The 14,201-nt window shown below is 37.9% G+C and overlaps 1 protein-coding gene across 6 annotated transcripts in view; it reads left to right on the forward strand.

Annotated features, from left to right (window-relative positions):
- Nucleotides 1-266: 266 nt before the first annotated feature.
- LOC140152651 (echinoderm microtubule-associated protein-like 6) overlaps nucleotides 267-14,201 on the forward strand; it is a 78,678-nt gene continuing 64,743 nt past the window's right edge. For 5 of the 6 annotated variants that reach the window (XM_072175087.1, XM_072175091.1, XM_072175086.1 and 2 more), the window contains exon 1: nucleotides 267-591. In XM_072175087.1, coding sequence (XP_072031188.1) covers nucleotides 395-591 — 197 coding nt within the window. In that variant the 5' untranslated portion in view covers nucleotides 267-394. The remainder of the gene's footprint in view (nucleotides 592-14,201) is intronic. The other variant, XM_072175090.1, reaches the window with a different exon arrangement.

The raw sequence follows: 14,201 nt of genomic DNA on the forward strand, positions 1-14,201 counted from the left end.
AGATTTGAGCAACTTTGAAATTTGACCACTATGTGAATATGGCCATAGTGCCGGGATTATTTGTTAATAAATGTGTTATAGGACCATAAAAGGAAGCTAAAAAATGGTTTGGTAGAGTCCGGGGGGGGGGGGGGGGGGTCATCATTAAATCAGGGAAGTAATTCCCGTAGTACAAAACTTGCCCTATGTTGTTGACAGCAATTATTGCATAGTCTCCAGCGCAATCTCTGTTGCACGAATTGAATAAGGTCATTTGAGGTCGCGTGCCTGAGGATCGCGGCACACAGGGACTTTCCACGTAAGTGTAGGTAATGAAAGTTGAGGCGGAAAGGAATAAGAAATTTCTCTTTCATGCTTGACAATCAGTCTACATGACTTAGTTGGAGTTGCAATCATGGCTGATAAGACAGCTCCTTCGACCGCGCTCCGACTTGAATGGGTATATGGCTACAGAGGACATCAGTGCCGGAACAATTTGTACTACACGGCAACCAAAGAAGTGGTCTATTTCGTTGCAGGGGTGGGAGTGGTGTACAACGTGAAGAATCATGCACAGAAGTTTTTCCTGGGACATGATGATGATATTGTCAGGTAAGTTTTCGTACAAAGTGAACTATGGTTAATATTTGTCTTGTATGTAACATTGTTGATGGAACTAGGTACTTTTTTAATATACAATTTGGAAAAATTCATTGGAATTTTTCAACTGTCTAGATGTATTTATTTATTCGTGTTTTATACCGTATGTTTTTATGTCATGTTCATGATGATGTTGTTATAGTCTTAAGGGGGTACTACACCCCTGCCCAATTTTGTGCCTATTTTTGCATTTTTCTCAAAAATTATAGCGCATTGGTAACAAGTAAGATATGTATATTATAGGGGCAAGGACTACAACTACTGCACTGGAAATTTTATTTCAGCACAGACAACAGTTGTGGAGTTACAGTCAAAAATGAGGAAAACCAATATTTGATCAATAAATCAATAACTACTTGCCTTGAGTTGCTGAATTTCCAGTGCAGTAGTTGCAGTCCTTGCCCCTATATTATACATATCTTACTTATCACCAATGCACTATAATTTTTGAGAAAAATGCAAAAATAGGCCCAAAATTGGCCAGGGGTGTAGTACCCCCTTAACAATAACAACAAGCTGAATTGGTATTGCTAGTATAATCAATGTCATTGTCACTAATCTGGTTCTGTTGCAGTTGGTATTACTCGAGAACTCTAGCTTCGAATTTGCACACAATAGTTACGGTACGCATTTGATGCTAGAGTGCGTTGGTATTGTTTTTTCGGTCGGACAGTGGTTCAATTTTTTCCACCGGAGCCTGGGGTTATTTTGTTAATTTTGAGCATTGGATGAAAGTTATTTCGATGAGTCAACTATCTTTTGAGCAAGATTTGCCTATTTTGGACAGTCTAAAATTTTGCTGAAGTGTAAATTACTGTAATTTTACTTTTTAGCAACATTTTTGCTGCAATTGCCTGTCGTGATCGGCTGTGTTTACTTCTGAACTTCCATTGCTTTATACGGTGTCATGCTTCAGCGAATCCGACTAGATTTTGAATGCAATGGTCTCTAGCCTAGAATGTGAAGCTATCGGTGAGCAAATTCTTGTCTAGACTTCTCGAGCAATATTGGTAATCCTGCAAGCTAGACAATGAATCCTACATACATGAATCGAATCCATATGGGTTCCTATACGCTGGCGAAGTTATGTAATTAATCGGATTAACTACCATAGCACTACAAGCAGGTTGCACTCATCACCTGTCTTCAATCATATAATAGATTGAATACAATACCGCTCTTTTCAAAGAGACTAATCTTACAGGTGCAAGTGATTAGCATTTCTTTGACATCTATGGTTCAATGCGTACCGCATGAACGTAGTAGTGCATGGCGATATAATCAAAAATTGTTTGTACCTATTGCTATGGTAGTTAATCCGATTATTACGTAACTTCGCCAGCGTATAGTGCCGTACTATTTACGCTGACTTTCGTATTCGGCGAGGAGGATAATTTCGACCTCCTCATTTGTTTATAAACAGAGAGGTAGACAAAAGGCCTGTCAAAACTGTTCCGCTTGTCCAAATACTCAAGTATCAAAAGGATGGTCCACAACAGAGTGATTCACACAACATGAATAGGGGATTAAAAAACTGTGAAGTAGGACCATGTACATGTACACCCATCGAATGTGTGTCATCAGCCCTCGGACACACACACACACAGGCATAGAGTTCTGCAGTAGCATGTTTTGTTGACATTTTTATACTGTTTACATCCGGGGTTTACATCATTTGACAGAACTATGACAACTCAAATACAAAGGATATCAGTTGGCAATCTTAATGTTATGCAATCAAGTTTACAACACTGTCAGTCTTACAATGAGCAGAAAGTCACTGAGTCATGCCATTCAAGTACCAATATTGATTACCTCAGTGGCCTGCTGCAAATGACCAGTTATAACCTGTGTGATTTTCATGTTATTTTGTAATAACAAAACCTTGTTTTCCTTGATTATGGTATGAAATTGAGCGTTTAGGAAAATCACTAACCGTTTAAACGTAAATTTTTTATTTTTTTTTTCAAAGTTTTCGGCGACTTTACAGAACAACTGGACCTACTGTATTATCTGTAATAAACGCGCCGGAGGCGTTACATTTTTCCTTTATTGGAAATGAATCGAAAAAAGTGAAAAAAACAACTTTAAAATCGGGTTAAATTTCCCGATGGTGCTCCTGTAGAAAGGAGGTATTTACAAGTACCTAATAATGGGATTAATGGCGGCGCCCATAGAGCAGCGTCGTAATTGATATTTTCGTGGTAAATACAACAAATTTACACAGGTAAATGCATCATCAAGCAATAATTAGGGAATGAAATGGATGGAAGTTTGAGTCGTAGTATGTTTTGTCCATGCAATTGAATTTAGCGATCATCAATGACATGACGGATGCAAGTTTTAAGCTTACTCAGTCAAAGTCAAACAATATGGCATGGTTGGAATTTGGAAATGTTTGCATTGAAAAATTGGAGGGGTCGTTTATGAGAGGGGGAGTGTTTATTACAGACAATACGGTAGGTCCAGTGGTTCTCCAAAGTCGCCGAAAACTTTAAAAAAAATATTAAAAAAAATAAAAAATTTTACATATGTTTACACGGTTAACCAACCGGATTGTGGTCCGTTTAAACGGTTAGACAAATAACCGTTAATTTACACCCCTAATACATACATTTAAATCAACGTAGCCCAAGATTTGAAAGTTGCAGTAAATTCTATTGATTTTGTATTCAGTATAATGGAAGGAAATCTGTGTAATGATATCTGAGTGTTTTTGCATTGTAAAAATTTGTATGTAAGTGCAACTTCCAAATCTGGACCTCACTACATGTACATTAAATTGACCGGTGTTTTATTTTTTTCTCGGCTACTGTATCAAATGAGGTGTCAAAATGCGCAGAAATAAATTCTGCTTCTAACACATTTTACAGATTTGTAATACAATAGCCCCCTTTTGAATAATGACCATTAGTTACTTTTTTTTTTTTTGTTTATTACAAACTGCTGTGCTGCCTTGCCTTTTCAGTGAAAATCCAAGGCAATTATCAACTTGCCCTTAAAAAGTTGCCGTGCCCCTTCAGATCCTTAATTCGAGGGCTGCACGTACATCTTGGATATGTCAAACTACATTTTCTGAATCCTTATGAATAAAGGAATGCATATTGGTATACTTTTGGACATAATTAAAGCAAGTTTGTAGCTTGACCCACAGACCCTCTATTTCTAGGGTCTGTGCTTGACCCCTGTACAAAGTTAAATGACCTTTAGCAGAGTTATTGCCTGGATATGCACTTCTAGCATAATTCAGAGTCTATGCTTCTAGGGTCTGTGCTTTTTGGTATGGCCTAATGGTACCTATACTCAACAAGTGTAAAGACCAGGATCTGTATAGTGGTGAAGAGTAACTTTGGGGACATTTATTTTCATGCACACAGGATGACAGGATAAGCCTCAGGGAATGGACTAACATGAAATATTATAATGTGCTTTTATTCTACTTGTCTGAAAATTTCAAGTGAGTGACTTTACTTCAGAGATGAGAACAAGTATTTTGTGGAAAAGTTGAACATCCAATTTCTCCTTCGCTAAGTGAGCAATTTTATGGTCTCATTGAAAGGCCTCCTATAGTTTGAACTGCTCAGCATCACGATCCTGAATTATGGAATGAAGAAAAATAAAGTCCCTGGAACACGATTCCATCCAAATAGGAAAATATACCTGGAACATGATTCCCAATTAACTTTTGCCAGGGATGTACAGTTTTGTACACATACATGTTGTACAATGTAATTTACATGGGCATACAAACGGCCTACAACAAATCATAAATTATGGACAATAGTAGTGTTGGCTGATCCAACCCAAGATCGGATCTGCCGATCTCCGATCTGAAAATTAGCAGATCGGGCCGATCCGATCCCGATACAGATTCCTTAAATGTTATTCTACAACCAGTACAAGTTCATTCAAGTCGGGCCCCAGTAATGTTAACGGTCAAAGCTTAATTCCCCAAACCTGTAGCTATGTAATATGATGACCGTTTTTAGAGGTTTTTCATGTCAATATCAACCCAAATAAAATACCATTTTACACCCCAAGTCCCAGCGTTACTCACTCAGTGCCTCCGATTGTCGGAAGTTTAATCATTAATCCATTTCTCTTGATTGTTTTATTCTTCTTTCTTCTCCGCGAATCAACTTTGCTAACCAAGTTAGGCGAATCACTGCGCGAATTGATTCGATGACCCTGCAGCTAAATCAGCTCCATCGATATTATAATAATTTATGCATATGACGTATTGGGAATACCGCGAATTCCCATCCTGATTGGTTGTGCAGAGTTGTTTACAAAAAGAATTCACGTGTTCGGAGATTAAGAGATGAAATCGTCCGTGTGAGGAGGAATAGCGAGAATGTGCGCAATTCTAAAAATAACATGCCCTCAAATTCACCTTGGGAAACCCGACATTGAAGGGCGCAGGGACTTCACGTGTCGAGTGTTAAAGTGTTTACAAATTTTTCCCAGGGACGCACTGTACAGTCGGGAGTGTTGTGAGTGGATAATATTATAAAATACAGTATGAAACGACATGATTCTTGCGGTGGTAACAACGTTCTTTGGAAATATATTGGCATTAAATAGTAGTAATGTTACATAAGAAAGTAATGGTAAGCTTAAAGAATTGTTGTGTACTTTTATTACTGTCAAGTTCAGAGATCGGTAAGCTAGATCAGCAGCTGATAGCTCATCTGCCGATTCAGATTCAAGGCCGATGCAGTCCATATCGGCACCGATCTCCGATTCACAGATCGGTATCGGCCAACATTAGACAATAGTATTTTTAAAGTACATGTACATGTATGAATATGTACATGGATGTATTTGCACATTATGACACAGTTGAATTTCATGACACAATTGAATTTCCCCTTTAAAATAAAATGAATGATTGTTCAAGACACACATGCAAGGCCTTTGATCTTCATGATACACTCATGGACTAAATGATTGAAATTTTTCATGCATTTCTAAAAACATTGAACGGTGGGAAATGCATCCATATAGAAATCTATGGATAAATGGTGGGAATACATGTGGCACATTTTTTTCTTTCCAAGGAAATGCCTACAATGTATCATGTAAATCATTTAAATGTTACATGTACGTTCGGTCGGTTGGCATGACGTCACTCCTCCTGATAGATCGCTCCATCGCATTGGTTGTTTTTGCCTGGATTTGGCTGTTCCATCTCGCGCCCTCTGACATGAAGGGGAAGCTTCATGTTTTAAATGGGGAAAATCACAAAACATGCCATAAAATGAATACCTCTTGGTGAAACAATTCCAAAAACTTTATTTCTGATCAGGGATAAAATGAATACAGGGTGGTGAAACAATTCCAAAAACTTTATTTCTGATCAGGGAAAACAACTTTCAATAATTACAAAAGAAAAGGCAAATTGGTATTTATGTGGAGAAAATTGACTGCAACTGAAAGGCCATGTACAAACCAATAGGGATTTCGCGAGGGTGTCCCCTTAAACAGATGTGAGGAATTGGTCAAGTGTAATAGATGGGACAACCCCAATGAAGAGAATGTAAAATGTAGAACAATCAGATCAGAGCATCCAGCCTCCAGGCTGCTGCAAAAAAGTAGTATGCTATAAAAAGTTCTTCAATTCTAACCCCAGACAGTGCCTTTTTACTAAGTTACTTGACCGATTGCTTGTCTACAGCTCCTCTAAGTAGAGTGATTTATAGCTCCCCTCTTGATGACTCACTAACTCTCACTATGCCCGATGATAACGCAATATCTTATTTATGATCTTTAGAAGCAAGTATGAGTGAGTGACCATCTTCACAGCATCAGATGTATCTCAAGTATAAACGATTCAATTCAGGTCTGGAGCTCTTTTTGTTCTCCTGTTCACTCATTAACTTTTTTCGTAAATTCAGAGATTTTTTACACACACCAAAAAATTAAGAGGTAAGGGTAAATTTTTTTATTTTTTGATATGCTTTTGAGTCTAGGAATCATACGAAGTTTTTACTGACTTGTTCCTTATTAAATTCTGCATAAAATAAGTGTAACCTGAAGCTTCTATGCTCTTCCAGTGAATGATATCATGGTTTAAAGTTCCAATTTATGTCTGATACAGCAATTTTGTGTGTAACTTTTGTCACATTTATCTTCATGTTGAATATTTCCTTTGCACAAACTATGCAATATATCATGGAAAAAGCTGCTGAATTCTGCAAAATTGGCCAACAATGCTGTTTTTCCGAGCAACAATACAAAATAGAGCCATTTAACTGCCAAAATCATAAAATACAGACAACACTAGAAATGTCTCAGTTCAAGATTGCCAATGTTTATTTTCACCCCTAAATATTTTTACAAACTTTTGTGATGTCCACTAAACAGTGGTCAAACCTTGAATCTTGAACCTTGTCATATATATGAGTGTTTTTGTTTTTCAACTTTTCCCGTTTTCTTTGAGAAAATAAGCATTATATTGTGACGTCACCTCTGTGTTTTGACTTGAGTGTGAAATTTAAGTTAACTTATTACACACTTTTTAAAATACAGAAATTCTAGAGTGTGTCAGTATGTCACCCATAAAATTATGAAGTTCATTGCATTCAGACTCAGTTTTGATGTGGATGACACACCCTACCCAAGAATGTCCGTAAAATAATATAGAAGTTGACTAAATGACAATAGAATACCTGAGTGGAAGAAGGGCCCAACTCCATCAAAACTGTTTTTGAGATATTAAGAACAAACTTAATAGTTGGAAAAGTTTTATAGACAGAATGTTTTCATCTTCAGGGGACCTTTAATACATGAACATAAAACAGTACATTCAAAACATACATTCGAAATTATATATGATATTTCCATGGCAACGGTACAGGTCTTAATACGAGCTGGAGTTGGGCCCTTCTTCCACTAATATATATGGCAAGTGCCAGTTCCGTAAGCAGATGTGTTATAGATAGCTACAGAAATTTGATAATGATCCTTTAATTGCACAAATAGAAGCATGTAATATGTTAGCAAGAAAGTTTATTGTAGTGAAAAGCAGATTTCATAGATGAACAAAATTCCTCTTTAACCCAATATTTGTGAAAGAAGGGCCCTACTCCATGGAGTTGGGCCTTTCTTCCATGAGAAGTTGAGAATTCAATGATTAAGTGTACGTGGAAGACTATTTAGAGAGTGGATTTTGGCTCATAGATTTCACACACAAGGAAGAACAGTATGCTGGCAATAAAATGCTGGGTCTAACTCATTTTTGTAAAAAAAAATGTAGTTGGGCCCTTCTTCCACTCGGGTATTCAACACACCTGGCATCTATTCACCCATTGCATCGTTCCGCCATATGCGAGGAGAGCCGCTATCTGCATGAATGGGAATTGAACCAGTCATGTAACATTGTGTAAAGTTACGTAATTACCGTAACCACTCGGGTATAAGCCCACCCCCCTAGATGGCAGATTTCACTTCAAAAATGGGGATGGGCTTATAACCGGGGAAGGGCTAGTGCTGGAATTTTAAAATAAGAACAATTATCCCTCATCTGTATATGCCCAATGTACCAGTAATTTCTATCTTTTATGTCAATTTCTTAAAATTGTAAGTGTGGAATGTTAGTTATCAACTGATATGTTTTTAATTTGTTCTTAAATATGAGAGCAAAGCATTGACTTGGCCAAAATTGAGTACTGGGCTTATACCTGAGTGCACCCTTATTCCCAGAATGTTTTGAAAAATAGGGGTTGGGCTTATAGCCGAAGGTGGGCTTATACCCGGGTGGTTACGGTACATACATTGTATTACTTCCTTTTATGTTTATTGCCAGTTCGAGGCTCTCCCTGCATATGGCGGAACCGTGCAATATAGGTGAATAGGCCACTTACAGAACACAGGTAATTTCCATGTTTAAGGTAGATAAAAGAATCCTATCATTTAATGACATACCACCTTCCTGAAAACATGATGTATGTTTGGAAGTGGAATTGGAGCAAGTATAATTTTGACCCCTATATGATCCTATTGGGGCATTTGGGGAGACCTTTGAGCATCATGGGGTCAAAATACTGTTAGCTATAAAGCAGGCAGACAACAGATTGAAATTCAGCATTCCAAAATTTACTAAAATAATCTGAGTTGTGGTACTGGTAGCCAATTTTTCTTCAAAAAATACATCTTGAATTTGAGTAAAATAGAAGTACAATAAACATATTGTCCATTTCCTATTGTTGGCTTCTTTCACATATTTCAATGATTGCATCAAACAGTTGATTTCTTTTCATGGTTTTCTCCAGCAGATTGTATGTTGAAATACTATACCTGAATGCAGTTGTTGAAAGTAGGTTACAATGTATGTGGTGCATAGGTACATGGTATAACATTACATTGTGTAGACTTTAAAGTATAGTGTCAAAAATGGCAATTTAACCTAAATCACATCAAATTCAAAGTGAATGTACATTTTAATCCTACACATTATAAGACCAATTGTGATCAATTTATTATACATGTATATTCTTCCAATCTGTATAGTCTTTTTATGTGTGGGGGGGGGGGGGCATTCGCCAAGCATTCAAAGTGAGGACAAGATATAGTTTCCCACATTCAAAGTGAGGACATTTTGGCATAGCGAGGACAAAATCACAGTTTTCACTTTGTGAATAGGTGCACTGGATGACACTCTTTCTGTAGGGTATAGGGGAGGTATGGGCGATTTCCTCTCTTTGTATGTGCTATTCAGAGATGTCCTCGCTGTGAAAAAATGTCCTCACTTTGAATATGTGAAACTCACTCTAGTCCTTGCTTTGAATGCCGGGACAGACACACTTTTATACTTATAAACATGCTTATACACACGTCTTCTCTTTGAATGCCCGCGCAAGTAGGGGGTGGGGAGGGGTGTGTGTGACATATCTGATGTTTGGGTACACACCCGTGTAAAGTTACCATAGAAATCTAAGAATTTGTACATGTACCAAGTTGGGATTTGTTGATTTTTTTCTTGACCGGTACAAAACTAGCTTATGTGTCGATTTTTTCTTGTGTGTCTAGGCACAGAAGAAAGATCTTGCAGGGGGGTATAGAGCTCATTTTTGAAGGTATTGAAAAAGGCACACAAGCAACAACCAGTGGCAACAACAAAAAAGACACAAGTATACCTTCATGAATATGGGTGTCTGTCTGTCCTTATTCTTGGAACTGACAGGTCGCAGGGCCCTCAAACTTGGTGGGTAGGTTCCCCTTGGTCTGAGCCAGTGCAAGTTTGCATTTGTTAGTTGATTACTACCCTGGGGACCCCATCCGGGACCCTATTCCGGGGTATTCTCTCTTACTCCCCACAGGTTGTCATGTCAAATCACCATAGGTTGTCGCATGTTCATGAAATTTGGTGGAAATGATCAGCGATGCAAGACAAAAAATGTCAAGGTCATTTTGGGGTCATCCGAGGTCATCCGAGGTCAAATTACTAAAAAAAGTCGTATAGGCATGAAACTTGGTGGGTACAATCAACATTTGGAGTCAAATTTTTGGAAGGTCATTTCAAAGGTCATCCAAGGTCACCCAGGGGTCATCTGAGGTCAAATTACTAAATAATATAGTATGGCCATGAAACTTGGTGGGTAGCCCTACAGTCAACATTTAAAGCCAAATTTTTGGAAGGTCATTTCAGGGTCACAAGGAGTCATCTGAGGTCAAATTAGTAAAACTGTCGGATGGGCATGAAACTTGGTGAGTACAGTCAGTCAGTCACCATTTAGAACCAAATTTTGAGAAGGTCATTTAGGGGTTACCAGAGGTCATCTGGGGTCAAATTAGTAAAAACTGTTTCCAGCTTTGAATATTTCCAACAGGTATGAGGCATATTTTAATGTAAAATTGTAGTGTACAATGTTGGCATTAGTCCAAGAGAAATCCAACTAAGCATGCTAAGTGAAATGCCTTCTGCAACATAGCAGATCACATTCCAGAACCCCAATCCATCCCACTGACATCTAGACCAATTGAAAATTAAAGGAATATATAATATCTGAATCTGATGATATTGTGTGCTGATAAATTTCTATGAGAATGCTTCGAATTTACTAACCACAAAATAAAATCAATTCAATAGCAAAACAAAATAAGCAACAAAAAAAAGCACCCTCCCCCCAAAAAACAGAACAAAAAGCAAACAAAAATGTTTCCACCAAAAGCAAAAGATATTTCTTCTAGAATTAAACTTGTGGATATTTTTGGCTGGTGTACATGTATACAGGAGGGAGCAACACCACCAGCCAGTCGGCGGCCACTCCTTTAAAAAAAATACACAAAGGTCCACTTTTTTTGTTATTTTTTTCAATAAAAAGGTCCAGAAGTGATAGGAAAAAGGTCCACTTTTAGGTGATAAGGGGTTCAAAATAAAAGTAAAAAAATGCAATATCTATGGGGTTTAGATCCACTTTTTACAAAAAGTCTGTGAAGGGCACTTTTCATTTGATGAAAAGTCCACTTTTTGGAAGTCTTGCACCTTCATAAAATATATGGTTCTCCATTATTACATATATTCAAATTGACACCTTTGGTTGTTTTGATTAAAGTACTGTACTACAGACATGGTTCCTTTGAATTGGAAGGAAAGTAGAAAATGTTGCAGCACTGATAGAATTTCTCAGTGGGCAGCCGTACAACAGGTCGCATGTCATGATGTATGTATGTATTAATAACTTGACTCAGTGAAAAGTACTTCTGTCTGAAGAATAGACCAAGACTGATTGAAAGTTTCCTACCTGTGACGTACATACGACTGACAAACAAAGATGACAAGGAGCTGGCTAGATAGGGAGGGGGCTGTGAGACATTGATGTAGGATGTGGCCAGTATGGGCAATAGGAGGTGTACTAGACAATGCTGTCACTCAGGCAGTCAATTTGCCCATAGGGCTAACAAAGTGGTTGAATATCTGTGGTACGTACAACCTACCCACTCTTTGTTTCAGTTTTTAATCTTAACTTGAATGTTGGAATGTGTCTGTATAAATGCACCCTACTTTCATCCCTAAAATATGGTATTCCCATTAGAGTGGTGGGGGGAGGGGAGGGTACACGATACAAATTATGACCACTAGGCGGTTACCCGTATTTGGCGGTTTTCGGCTGTCGCGATTACCTGGCTGATGGTGACTGTACTCGCCAAGTTTTATGCCCACAGGACAGTTTTTACTAATTTGACCTCAGATGACCACTTGTGACCTCAAAATGACCTTGAGGAACGTGCGACCCCTAGTCTCCGAGGAAATAGGCGGAAAACAGTTTTTACTAATTTGACCTCAGATGACCCCTGGGTGACCTTGACCCACTAATCAATACAAATTTGTTCTGTCAAGATGCACCTACCCACCAAGTTTCATGCCCATATGACAGTTTTTACTAATTTGACCCCTAGATGACCTCTGGTGACCTTGACCCACTAACCAATACAAACTTGTTCTGTCCCGGGTCAAGACGCACCCACCCGTCAAGTTTGAGGAACGTGCGACCCCCAGTCTCCGAGGAAATAGGCGGAAAACAGTTTTTACCAATTTGACCTCAGATGACCCCTGGGTGACCTTGACCCACTAATCAATACAAACTTGTTCTGTCTTAGGTCAAGATGTACCTACCCACCAAGTTTCATGCCCATATGACAGTTTTTACTAATTTGACCCCTGGATGACCTTGGGTGACCTTGACCCACTAACCAATATAAACTCGTTCTTCCTCATACCAAGCTGCACCCACCCACAAAGTTTGAGGAACGTGCGACCCCTAGTCTCCGAGAAAAGACAGACAAACAGATGTACAAACAAACAGACAGATTCTGGTGAATCTTACTATATACTGAGAATGTGCTGCAAATGTGATGCGTCCTCCGACCCCCCCCCCCCTCCCCAGGGCATAATTTAGTGACAAAGTTTTATTTGTATAGCAATAATTAGGTATAGCAATGGCATATGTTTGTGTGATTGCATAGCAATTTGGCTAGATTGTGTAGCAAAATGCGATGCGATACCGGTTATATTATGCCCTGCCCCTCCCTAAATGTTAATGCTTCCACCACCACTGGTATTTAATAGAAGCAACCCTGTGCATTTAATGGCTGAAAAGGCTTTATGAGTGAATATTGAACAGCCTCTAAAAATGTATTGAACCAATATTATTAGTAATACTGCTCCAATTTTCGAAATGACAAATTGGTCAATACAAAGAAAATAGATTTAATACAAGCGAAAGAGAATAGATATTTAAAACACATTTTCTTCTTTTCATCAATCTGTTGAAGCAGTATTTTTTTCTCTCTACTTTATCACAACTTTTTTAGGGCGCCCGCTACGGCGGCGCCCCTATATTGGCTTGACTTTGCTAAATGCTTCAAATTTCAGCCTTTCTAGATTTAATCTGCATCTGTTATGTTTAAAAAGTATGTGCTTAGAATAAATAATACAACTAACTTGGTTTTGATTTTGATTTTATTACTGTTTACTAATATGCATTGAATGCAAGTAAAGTACTTCTATATACAGCGGAAATTAACGCTTGAAATACGAAATTAATAATTTTGCAGTTAGTCTTGTAAAATAGTTTTCAAGAGATGGCGCTATTACAAAACGAGAGTACGATCCAGGTGAAGAGCTGCATGATTTACTAGAATAAACAGAGACGGCATAACCGCGCACTCGTATGACACGTATTTTGTCCAATAAAAGAGAGAGAGAGAAGACTGGTTTCCTCAGTAAATAGCATGGTGTCCGACTTCTTGATCCAAAAAGCTGCTATGTCGATCAAAGAACTAGGAATTACATCGATAAACATGGTTTCTTATTTAGAAAAACAAAACAGGGATGGTCTCATATCCCTGGAAAATCTAGTGCGGTAGTTACAATTGACAAAATTTGCAAAAATCCTTAAAATCCTGTGCGTATGCTTCCCTTTTTTTTTTTACAAAATTAATGGGTTAATAAAAACACTCAATACACCATGATCTTTGTATCGCTTAAACAAGTTCAAATGTTCTTAAAACCTGATATCCGCGGTGACTTTCCGTTAAATCAATAACCAGGCATGCAATATTGTCAGGTATTACCACCGACCACTATATCATATGTCCTCTTGAAAAACAATCCTTAAGAATAAAATATGCAAACCTATATTCAGAATAATAAAATAATTCTGCTCCAACAACTCCCCCCTCCCAACATGATTTCCTAACAATAGTAACCAAAATGGTAACCAGATCTTTATTCCTTTTTATTTGAAACCAATCCTCTTACATCTCATGCAGTACTCTGAAATGGTAACCAGATCTTTATTCCTTTTTATTTGAAACCAATCCTCTTACATCCCATGCAGTACGATTTTACACCTCTCTCACCGTAATAGATATGCTTTACATTTCCTAATCTTTCTTTGCGTACTATGCTAATGTTCCATTATTGTTTTATAGAAGAAAATTATCCCCGAACGGTTCCGCACATCACATCAAAGCTCCCATTGGGCGCCCTATTCCTTTTTTAAAGGATTTTTTTTATTTTCAGATCTTTTGTTTCTATTGTCAATAGTTTTTTTGTT

The sequence above is a fragment of the Amphiura filiformis genome, chromosome 5 (assembly GCF_039555335.1).
Source record: "Amphiura filiformis chromosome 5, Afil_fr2py, whole genome shotgun sequence".
Lineage (NCBI taxonomy): Eukaryota > Metazoa > Echinodermata > Ophiuroidea > Amphilepidida > Amphiuridae > Amphiura > Amphiura filiformis.